Source organism: Elgaria multicarinata, chromosome 9, assembly GCF_023053635.1.
Source record: "Elgaria multicarinata webbii isolate HBS135686 ecotype San Diego chromosome 9, rElgMul1.1.pri, whole genome shotgun sequence".
NCBI lineage: Eukaryota > Metazoa > Chordata > Lepidosauria > Squamata > Anguidae > Elgaria > Elgaria multicarinata.
The window spans coordinates 43,845,088-43,856,977 of NC_086179.1; the positions used below are offsets into that span (position 1 = coordinate 43,845,088).

Here is an 11,890-nt window from a genome sequence, read left to right on the forward strand (position 1 = left end):
GGGGATATGGTCATCTGGGGAATCCCAGAGAGATAGAGTGGGACCCCAGGCAGGCCACATTTGGCCCCAAGATCTGAGGTTCTTTTAAGGCTTTAGTAGGAAGGAGTGGAGTCTGAGTAGGGTCTCAAGTTGCTCACTAGGAGCTCTCCCAGGTGCTGCAACATTCCACTAATCCCTGTAGGCTCCTGTTTTATACCAGAAGAAAACAGGAGTTTACAGGGATTAGTGGAACATTGCAGGCTGGATGTTGTGGTTAATCTTAACTAGGTAAAAACAAGACAACTTCACACTGTGATTTACAAAGAAGCCTATTTCAACGAACCATAGTTAAGACCCACCCACCCCTGAGCCAGTTTAGGGTTCAGAGAACATGCTCAACTGAAGTTAATCTAAAATGGAAGCAGAAGTTTCCAGCCTCCTTCTTGCAGGTGTGCCAGAGAAAGGGAATGGCAGGGTAATTGTGTAAGCCCAGAAGGAGGTTAGGTTTGTTCTTGTAATGGTAAACTACATTTTGGTGTTATGTCTGAACTGGGAATCTTGCATACACAAGCTTGTTCTACCATAATCACTGACATTTTATTAATGACTTCAATATAGTAAAATTTAGGACTTAATATACAAAGAATTCAATATATGTTAAGTGCACTATAATAATATAAAAGTGTAAGTGTGTTTTAAAGCCTGGCAAGAAATATTAGATTGACAAAAATCAGGACAGACGTAGGCATTTACTTTATGGAACACTGTAAGCATTCATACAGAAAACAGCCATGCCTTATTGGCACAGCTCCCACTCGATCATGAGTTTAGATGTACTCACCCAACTTAACATAGTATCATGTTCTTAGGTCCATAGTTTCTGACAATTAATGTGCTGTGCCTATTTAGCCTAGCATCCAATGTTAGTCCTACATAGAGTAGACCCATTGGACTTAAGACCCATTCACTTCAATGGGCCCACTCTATGTAGGATTAACATTAGATACTACCCTATATGTTTCAAGCTATATTAAAGAGTTTAGTAAAAGGAAGAATTATTCAGATTAGCTCATTGCAAAAACAACACAAACCGCCCCCAAACCCTCACTCTAGTAAGTAAAGAGCTCAAGTATGAAATTCGGAAAAAGTCAAGGTTCGAAAACAAGGAAATGAAACACTGAACCAAATCCTTGCTCTGAGTAATTAACTCTGTCCTGAAACACTATGCGGTGAAAAGATCAAAGACCTCTGTAGTCATACCAAATTCTTTAACTGGGCCCCAAACTCCAATCTAAGAGGCATTATGCAGAGCAACATGTGTGGCGATGAGGAAAATTAATCCAGAGCCCTTTCCCCCCTCTGTCAAATAGCCAAACAGTAGGATTTAAAGTTTATTTAAAAAACTACAAATGTACAGACCTGGCTGCCAAATTAGGAAGGGGGATTTCTTGTGAAGCACTAGATCTAGTACATGATTCCCCAGCCAGCTAGGGATATATAGAAAGATACGTGCTCCCATGTACATATAGTTCCCAGCTGGATTGGGACATAAATATATGGTCCTGAATGTATGGTTCAACGAAATCATGAATCAAAAGTATGCAATTTTTTTTTCTATTTCCCTCAAGCCAAAGAAAAAAGAAATTAGATTCTCCTAAAATAAACATATTTTCTCCCAATTTGGTGTTAGGCAAGTATTGTCTCTCAGTTTTGTAAAGGCATCTGGTTTTTATTATCTTGGGGCATAGTACAAGATTAAGGCCAGGGAGGGCAGGAATTGGTTCATCTTACCTTCCAGTAGTCAAATGCTCCTAACTTCAAGACTTTTAAGAGGATGACACATGCCGTTCAGTTTATACGGTTGGTGGTGTAAAACAGTGTTCTTCTAACAGTGGGTCATGACCTAAAAGTGGGTTGTGAGATCAGCCCAGATGGGTTACCACAAAGCTATTGCTGCTATGTTTGGCATGGAGAAATTATGGACACAGGTCCCATGTTATGGACTGAGGTGGGTCTCAGGTCTGCACCAGTTGAAGACCACTGGCCTAAAACAAGTTAGGTAGGACCATGTAATATTCAACAGGGTTTTTTTAATCAATTCTTACCTCAGTATAAAGTTTCACAACCACCTTCAAACAAAGCAGAAACACAATAACTGCTTAACATGGAAAAATAAGGACTTTGGTCTCCTCATCTGAAGATGATGTTGTTATTTCATGTACTTCTATTTTATGGAAAAGACACTAGTCCATTGAAAAAAAATTACTATAAAAAGTAGTAAATCAAGCCCAATCAAGTAGTAAATCAAGTAGTAAATCAAGTACTGTGGAACAATACTTGTGGAATAAGAACTTCAACAACATTTAGGGTGCTTCCAGATGGAGGGTTCCAATCATTCCCAATTTGAAAGGCATTGTGTGGCTCTTTTGCCTTTTCCTTCTTCACAGACTTTTTGTGGAAAAAAGGTGGTGGTGAAAAGAGGTGGTGAAAAAAGAGGTGGTGAAAAAACATGGGAGGGGGTTACAAGATGAAGTAGTCTGGAACTCCTAAAATATTCTATGCATGAAACATGGTGACACATGATAAAAGCCTTGTGTGGAAGCACCCTTACAGACAGATCCTGTTTGCATATAATGGCAGTAAATCCTGAGTTAATTAGCCCAAGATTTACCAGGTTGCATGCGGCATACATTATTTATTTATATAAAACATTTCTTAGCAGCCTTTCAGGCAGAAGCCCTCCCAATGCGGTTTACAGCCATACATAAAACAGTATAAATATTAAAAGCAATAAAAACATAGAGAGTATAATGTCAGTTAAAAACAATAAAAGCTAACATTAAAAACTAACAATACAAACAACAAGGGCAATAGCAGCAAAACAGTATTCGTTTATGAGAAGCCAACAGTAAAATAAAATGTTTTTAAGACCTTCTTAAAAGCCTGCAAGGATGGTGCATGGCGGATTGTTGGTGGGAGTTTGTTCCACAGGTATGGGGCCACTGCTGCATGCCACTGTCTCTTCAAACATGCGACTTCTAATTAGCTCAATCATAGGTTGCTTCATTACTTCCAAACATACACACTTTGGCTTGTTTTGCATAATAGTAGCAAATTGTGGGTTAATTAACTCACAATTTGTCATGGTGCATGCACTGTGTGCCACCTCTGTTTAGAATATGCAACCTCTGATCTTCCTGATTAGAGGATGCTGAATGACATCCAAACCTGGACATTATAGGTTAATCGTGTGTTAAACAACTCACAGTTAATTTGCATAGTTGTTACATTAACTGGACTGTTTGACCCAAGATTAACCCATTGTGTCTGGGTTTAGATATCAGAAAGCAACCTCCAACCATGCCAATCAGAGGTTGTATATTCAAAATGGTGGTGGCACACACAATTTGCTGCTGTTACATACCAATGGAGCTTTTCAGTTGTTTGTGGCTAAAACAATGCAAAGTTAATCTGTGATTATATGGGGTGTATAACCCATGACAACCAAAAGTGTCCAGGTCTGCATATCATGCAGCAACCTACCACTGGGCCAATCTGAAGTTACATAGTTACATATTTAAAGAGATAGCAGCACACAACCTGGCAAATCGTCAGTAAATTATGTGTGAATCAGCACAATGATTATGTAGTAAATTATTTTTATTCTAGAATGCATGCAGAAGAGAGATAAGACTGTTCTGTTCTGTCTTTTACCTTAAGACAGCTTTCCCCAGATATGTTGCATTACAATTCCCAGCATTCCCCAGTCAGCATGATACCACTTTGATACCTAAAGAATCCTGGGATTTGTAGGTGCTGGAGGTGCTGATAATTATCTGCTAGAGAGCCTTCCTTACAGAACTATAGTTCTTTCCATCAAGTTCCCTTAGGGAGAGAGAACTGGTACTAAACAAGTTTACAACATAGACAAACGTAGATACATCTAGCTAATCCAATCAATTCTTTAAATAGTACTTTAATGATTAAATTCTATGGGTGAGAGGAAACAATCTAGCAGTGTAAGCATATTTGTTTCTAATGTATGTGACTTTATGGCTCACCATCTTGCCTACATTTCTCATGATGCAACTAAAGCTTCCTTCATCTTTCTCTTTCTTTATCACATGCATTTTTATTTTATTTTAACTAACATGTTAACTTATTTGGCTGTAGCTAATAGAGTAAACACACTCAAGGCTTCCCCTTCCTAACTACTGCCAATCTTGATCTTACATTTGTTTCTTTTTGTTTATGTTTCACAACACTGCAACACTTCCAACAACTACAAGAAAATAAAAAGAACAGGATATCGTGTAGAATCTGCCCCCCACCCACCCCGGCTTCTCTGAAAACCTTTTATTGTCTCATTCTTATCTTACTCATTTTCAGGAACATGGATTCATTCTACGTGAATTTACGATAGGCCACCTTCATTTTAAAAAGAGCAATGAGGCTTTTGCAAAAAGCAGAAACAATGCAAGACACAACTGCCTTCTGCAAATGCCCTGTTGAAAAAGAAGTATGTCCCACTTCCCCTCCCACTTTGAGGCTGGTTTAATTTCTAGTTGGGCTTGTACAGGACACAGAGGTCCCCTGTTCTGTGTCTGACTTAGGAGGGACTGTTTTGTCCATTGATCTCTGCAGTCCACAGAGATGTCTGGAGTACGATGTCCACCACAGAATGAAGAACACTCACTGTTGGTGAGGAGGTTTGTGGAGCCCTGTCTCTCATTACTACCATAACTTGAAAAGCAAACAGCAAGTTGTAACATACCCCAGTGGAATAACTTAAGTTTTTTTATGAGATAATTCAAAGTTCTTCAACTGGTGGTTAGGAATTCCAAACTAAAAATATCCAGAAAAAGCACAAAATGTCCACAAACTGTAACTTGGCATTCTACTAAGTTCAGTCAAATGATATGGGGATGGGAAGATCAGTCTATTTCCATTTTGCATGTGTTCCTCACCCATTCCATCACATTTCCACATCAGTCTGCAAAGCTTTTTTTTAAAAAAAAATCATAATAATTTGCATTATTTAAGGCATTTTACCCTGGAAGTATGAGTCTTTGAGTGAATTTTACCCAAAGATGTTGAAAAATTTAGAGAAATGTGAAACCAAAGGAGAACTGTGTTCTGATCTGTGCATTAGTCTGGGAAATGTGAATCAGGTCAGTTTGCATAAAAATCCAGACTGAATGAAGCACATCGACATCCATGCAAATGATAATGCACTTACTGGGAGTAGGCCTCATTGAACTACTTCTGAGCAAACATGCAGGATTTACAATGACTATGTTAATTAGATATAAATGAGAATAAACATTTGGTTTATTCATTTCAAGATTGCTTCTAGTGGGGTGCTAGAGCTAAATGAGTTGTACCATTCCTCCCTGACATTGTTAGCACTGGGCCATATTTCTTCACATTCATGAGATGAATATCTATGGATATGTGTCACACTACTACGGAGGCATCAGACTCCTTATAATATTATCTACTGTAAAAAAGCTAACACCAATTTTAGTGAGTGGTTTAATTTAATGTACCCAAGAAATTCCCACTACAGAGGATGCATATTTAAAGGCCAGACTAACAACCCATTTGATTTCACTAGGACAGAAATATGTATGGGGCAAAAGCAGAGGAATGTTGGGTTGCATTAATACAAGGAGATTGATAGTGGGAATTTGGTGGGAAAGAGACTATGGCATAGATTGCAAGTAGCAGGGGAAAGTATGTGGTTTGGATTTTGATAAAACCAAGGTCTTTCTGATAAAACCAAGGTAAGGCAGGCTTTGGAAACTAATGAAAAAACTTACCATTTTATAAGATAGTATATGAAGGAGTTACTTTATAATCTTGCAACTTTCTTCATCCTATGCAACTGTTCTTTGGGACAAGGGGTAGCTCAGTGGTGGGACACTTGGCATGCAGAGGGCTAAGTTCAACACTTGGCATCTCCAAGTAGGACCACCTCGGAGAGCCACTGCCATATGGACAATACAGACCAATGGTCTGTCTCAGTATGAAGCTGCTCCGTATGGTCCTAATTTTTTATTTAATATAATCTGGCTTAAGGTGTTGCTGTGTAAGGCTGGGAGACTGAGGACAGCTGCTCACCTTTTGAAGGGGACATGGTCTTTACAGAAGCCACTTTCCTTTTCTAAACTTTCTCATGCATCCTTTAGAGCATGAGAAAACTCCAGTATGGGACAAGCACTTCTCCTATTGCCTAGGTTAGTGCCTGGTTTGTACATGTCAGACTGGTACAGTTCTCAGAGGAGCTTGCTTATATCTTTGAGCAGACCAGTCAGAGCTCTGATACCCAAAGTAGGTCAAGTGGGAGTTGCCTCAGGCTCATTTGGGCAGCAATAGAGGGTCACCTGACATTGGGGCATTGAACAGTCATGTTGTAGGGCAATTGCTCTTTGTGCACACTTTGAACTCCTTATATATGGGAGGAGCTTCTGAGTTAGTGGATGACACAGAAATAAATTTCACTGGATTTCACGTGTCCAGAACTGAGGTAGAAATATGAGAATTTCTTGATAAAATTTGGGATTACTTATTGCTCTCCATCTGCAAGCCAAATTCCTTCTGGTATGACTTGATAAAATTCTAGCAGTGTACAGTTCTGCTTTGCAATCCATTTAGATAATAGACAATATTACAGCAGCAAACTGTTTTGACTCAAGAGCGGTTGCAGCCATTTAAATTTTAATACTTAATAAAGGTTGTGTCTTAATGTACAGCTGGCTTTTTTCATTTTATCACATGAACATAAATCTAAATGTACAATTTTAAATCAAAAGACTTTCTTTGTAAAACTACTGCACAACTATGTCTTTGCCACTGCATTTCCGCCTCATATGTTGTTTAATGTCACAAGGTTTTCTTTAACTTTCTTTAGCAAGTTGTAATGCAGCTGGGTATCATTTCTTGCTAACTCTGCTTGTCTCATCCAACGATAACCATGTTTAAAGGCTACTGCAACAGGGGAAAAGGTGTCTACTTAAATCTCTCGCCCATTAAAACCAATGGGACTTGATAGTGCTGGATCATGCCTTCTCTTTCTACACAGTTACAGCTCTTGCCTTTTTAAGGCGCAATCCTATGCATACTTAGAAAGAGAAAGTCCTCCAACTCCCAGCATTCCCCATCCAGCATGCTCAGGGAACACTGGGAATTGGAGGACTTTTTTCTGAAAAAACAAACATAGGATTGCGCCTTAAAGATATAAAAGGTCCAATAACGGAAGTAAATTTAGATATCCTATATTTTGCAAGATTGCTAAAAAATGATGCTAGTTACAGACACTGGCAGTTCATCAAAGTGATGAAGTGCATAATGTTGGTCTTTGACTTCAAATTGACTAAGCTCACAAAAAATACTTCACCTTGGGCCAGTACCTGTACCTTAACCTAACCTACCCTGTAAGTGCTTTTATAATACTGTATAAGATGTATGCCAATTTTGGATAAAAATGTAATAAAATAGAATAAATTCTGGACTGAAGGGAATATAGATTCTCCTATATAAAATTTGCAAAAGTGGCTTCTAGTACTTTAGTAAATAAGCACAATCCATAGAATTTTTGAGCCAACACAAAATTCTGAAGATGAAGCACACCAATAGCTAATGTTATCACAATACATGAGCGTTGCAGCAATGTTACAGTGCAGTTACAAATATACATATGGAACCAAACAAGAGTAGAATGGTTAACATGCAGTGCAATCCTGCCTATGCCAACTTAGAGTTAAGCCCAATTGAATTCAGTGTGGGACTTACTCTCAGTTACGAAGGTATAGGATTGCAGCCCAAATGGTCTCGGCAACCACATGTAGCACATGTTAAGAAATGTCTCCTTCCATATGTCTTCCCCAATCTACTTCACCCCACCCCACCCCACTGCCCTCTGTGCAGTAATTTCTTCAGGAGAAATGTTGCTTCAGATTCTACTATCAGCTCTGAGGCTCAGTACTACTATGACCATTTTCTGACATGGCTTCCATGTTATGAAATTCCTTCCAAAATGAAATCTGTCATTTGGATCCTTCCAAATATTGGAATGCTCAGGTGATACTAAAAACTTTTCTTTTCCACCAATCTTACTATGATATCAAACATTGCTAATTTTAAAAAAGTTGTTGCTGCTTCTCTTTGTTTTTAATACTTTAATTTGACATTATTTTATTTTTGTAAGCCACTTTGAGAACCTTGATAAGCAGTAGAGTGGGATATACACTTAAACGTAAGAGATATAAATAAGGAGAAAGCAGGTACCCTTAGGTTATTCAGTAACATTATGGATAAAGCTACATAGTATATGGTTAAAACCTACATTGTTATGCTTAAAACTTACACTCTCCCACCATTCTACTTCAGCGTTCGTTCTGCCCTCTCCCATATAAAATCTATATATTTCCAATTTCATAATTGCCCAAAATTCTAAAAATCAAACTCACAATTTAGTACTTTCATGATACAACCTGAACTAGAAAGAATGACAGTGGAAAAAGAGAATTCATAAGAACTATCTGATACATGCAAAAAGTTTCCATTGCTGTCCACCCATGTAGTCATGAGGGGAAACTGGAATAATAAGGTTTGTGTATTATACCATGTATTTATACTGTAGGGTGGAAGTATATTTTTTTATTGTCACAATTTTTTTGTTTCAGAAGTCTTTGGACAGCCAAGTCACCATGTTTCGGCCTCACTTACTCCTGCGTAGGCTGGAAACAGTAACTTATTTCATAGGGTTGCTGCAAGACAAGCTAAAAACAGGCTAAAAACAAGCTAAAGCAAGCCTGGAAAATATTTTAATCTTTAAAATGCTCTACCTGCCTTAAACATCTGGCCAGATGATGGCAGGGGCATTGTGCTAGGCAAGATGGACCTTCCGTCTCTGTCCCAGGAGGGCATTTTTTAAAACAATAAATAACCAAAATTACTCACACAATTTGAAGAATATTTAAAGGAGTCCGAGACGAAATCTATGGAATGGAAGTTGCAGCCTTCCATGTTCTTCAGCAACTGACTCAGGTCGAAGATGCAAAGGGCCGTAGAAGTTGGAGCGGTCTCTACCTCAGCTGAGCCGAAGACCCCCACCCAGACAGCGCGCTGCTCGATGTAGGAAGAGGCCAGGATTTTGGTCCGGCGGCCACATTGCAACACCTTTAGGCCATTTTGTCTTAAATCATTGCTCGCCAAGTCTTGCTTGGAGATGAGCATCCTGGGCTCCATGCTGAGGTTGTAATGATAATAAGGAAAGAAGAAATGCTTGTTCCACAGAAAGGCATCCACGAAGTACAAGAAATTTTCTTTGGTCACCGTCAGGTGCTGGTCGACTTTCACAATCTGATGGTTTTCTCCTTTGATGCTGACCGCCATTCTGGCCGTGCTTTCTACAGCAGTGCACGTATCCGAGGAATCAGCCAGACTGCGCGTCGTGGCTACCACCAGGTACCAACCGGAGCTGGGATTGTTGCCATTATAGTACATCGTCCCGACCGCGAAGCCCTGCGACAGGCAGCTCACCAATTCCTCCCCAAACGTCTTCGGCAGGGTGTCGTTGGCGCCGCTGCCGCTGAGGCTCTGCTGGTAGCATGTGCCTCGCGGCTCGGTCCAACAGGTGAGCAGGCGGTCGTCGCCGAAGGGCAGCAGGAGCTTGTTAACCGAGTCCGGCTCCCAGCAATGGCGCGCGGTCTTCGAGGCCAGCGAGGGCTCCACTTCGTACAAACAGTGGCCGCTGGCCACCAGCAAGTGCCTGCGGCTCACGGCCAGGCCACTAATGGCGCGAGGGAACGCCAGGGGCTGCTGGCACGCGACTCCAGCCGCAGCCACGGCCAGCGCTAGCGCGACCAGCCCCCAGCCGGCAGGGCCGACGCCCAGCTGCTCCTTCATTCGCGGCCGCCCAGCCATCTCCAGCTCCAAGCGGCAGCGGCGGGGGCTGCCTAAGGCTTTTGAGCTGCCTGGAGGCGGCTCGGCATCCACCACGCCGCCACCACCAGCAGCTGCCCCATCGAGCTGTGCTGAGGCGGGAACTCCCACCAAGCCGCCGCTGCCGCCTCTCCGCCCCCTCCCCCCCTCTCTGTGGTTTTCTCTGCGCCACCCAAGTCTTGCGCGCAGAACAAGTTCCTTTTTCCCCTCCGGGAGGTGGAAAGCAAGGCTGGGCTCGGCTCAGCTCCTCTCATTCCGTTCACTCGTGCAAGGCTTCCCCGCCCCTCGCCCCGGCACTCTGCCTGCAAGCCATGCAGTTTCTCTTCCGCCGCCCTCTACCCCCTTACTCTCCTGAGGGCGCACGAGCCGCTACTGGTAGCCTCTTCCCTTCTTAGCGCATCTTTACGTCCCCACAAACACTCAACCCGCTGGTTGAGGTGTTGCTGCGAGGTGGCGGCGGCGGCAGCGTTGTAGTCGTCATCTGGGGGTTGCCCGAAGGGTCCTTCCAGACGGAGGACTCCTGCCTCCAGGAGTTAACGGAAAAAAGCAACTATTCTATCTTTCCACCCCCTCAGCTTCCTCCAACTTGGGGCTCTCCAGATGTGTTGGTCTGCAACTCCCAGTATGCCCTAGCCAGTCATGGGGAAGCACGAAATAGGGAAAAGACTGGGCCAGTGGTAGTTACCAGGGTCATTCCCCACTGCCTCTGAATGCTTGCCTGTGCTTCTCACACACCCCTCTCACCCTTTCTCTGGTCAACATAAGGGGTAAGACTGGACTCACTGGCTAGAATCCAACTAAAGCCCTACTTAGAGTAGACCCATTGAAATGAGTAGCACTTAAGTAGGCCCTGGGCGGGGGGGGGGGGCGGTCAGTGAGGCAAGTTTGGATTACTGCAACGTGCTCTATGTGGGGCTGCCCTTGAAGCTGTTCCGGAAGCTGGAGCTAGTGCAGAATGCTGCAGCTCGGCTGTTGTCTGGAGCTGCCCCTTTCCAGCGTGTAACTCCTCTGCTGAGGGAACTGCACTGGCTGCCTATTCGCTACCGGGCCAGGTTTAAGGTTCTTGTACTTGTGTACAAAGCCCTAAACAACTTGGGACCAGGATACCTGAGACAGCACCTTCTCCCTTACCAACCTGCCCGGTCACTGAGGTCATCCGAGGGCCTGCTCCTGGTGGTTCCACCTAGATCCATCCTCCGACTGGAGTCCACCAGGGGAAGAGCCTTCAGCGTGGTGGCGCCCATCCTGTGGAACTCCCTGCCTCTGGAGGTCAGGAAGGTTCCAACCTTGTACTCCTTTCGGCGCCTCCTGAAAACATCTTTATTCCAAGAAGCCTTTCTTTAACATGCAGCCTTGGATTACTGTTATTGCTTCTTTTAAATTTTGTTTTAACTGTTTTATTCTGTTTTTATTTTCATTTTATCTTGTACACCGCTCTGAATTTTTTCAATGGGGAGCAGTATATAAATATTCTAAATAATAATAATAATAAGTTGGCATGGGCCTATGATTTTGAGGGGGCCTACTCCGAGTCCCCCTGGTAGAGGCAAAGGGGGACCCTTTGGTAAAGATTTGTTACGAAGTAGTTCTCCTATCACTGACAAGGCAAAGTTGCTTGATTTTTCTGTTGTTGTTGATGAATTTGCCCAAAGAAAAGCACGTAAAGCATTTTGGAATGTGAAGAAGTGATGTCTTATATACATCTTGAATAAAAGCACTTGCCATTATCTTTTTTATAAATCGTTCTAATTCATAGAATAGTAGAGTTGGAAGGAGCCTAAAAGGCCATCGAGTCCAACCCCCTGCTCAATGCAGGAATATTTAAAACTGATTAAAAAAAAAAAAACTTAATGAGCAGTTTGAAGTGGGGCCTACATTTCCCATCTGGCCCAGGCCTATTACCAGCTTTGCCCAGCCCTTTACCACAGGTGGCATTTGCCCAGCTGCTTGTCTGGGCACATTT

General features: G+C 42.3%; 1 protein-coding gene across 1 annotated transcript in view; it reads right to left on the reverse strand.

Moving 5' to 3' along the window:
• PLXNC1 (plexin C1) overlaps positions 1 to 9,909 on the reverse strand; it is a 60,427-nt gene extending 50,518 nt beyond the window's left edge. The window contains exon 1 of the mRNA XM_063133782.1: positions 8,944 to 9,909. Coding sequence (XP_062989852.1) covers positions 8,944 to 9,909 — 966 coding nt within the window. The remainder of the gene's footprint in view (positions 1 to 8,943) is intronic.
• Positions 9,910 to 11,890: the final 1,981 nt, after the last annotated feature.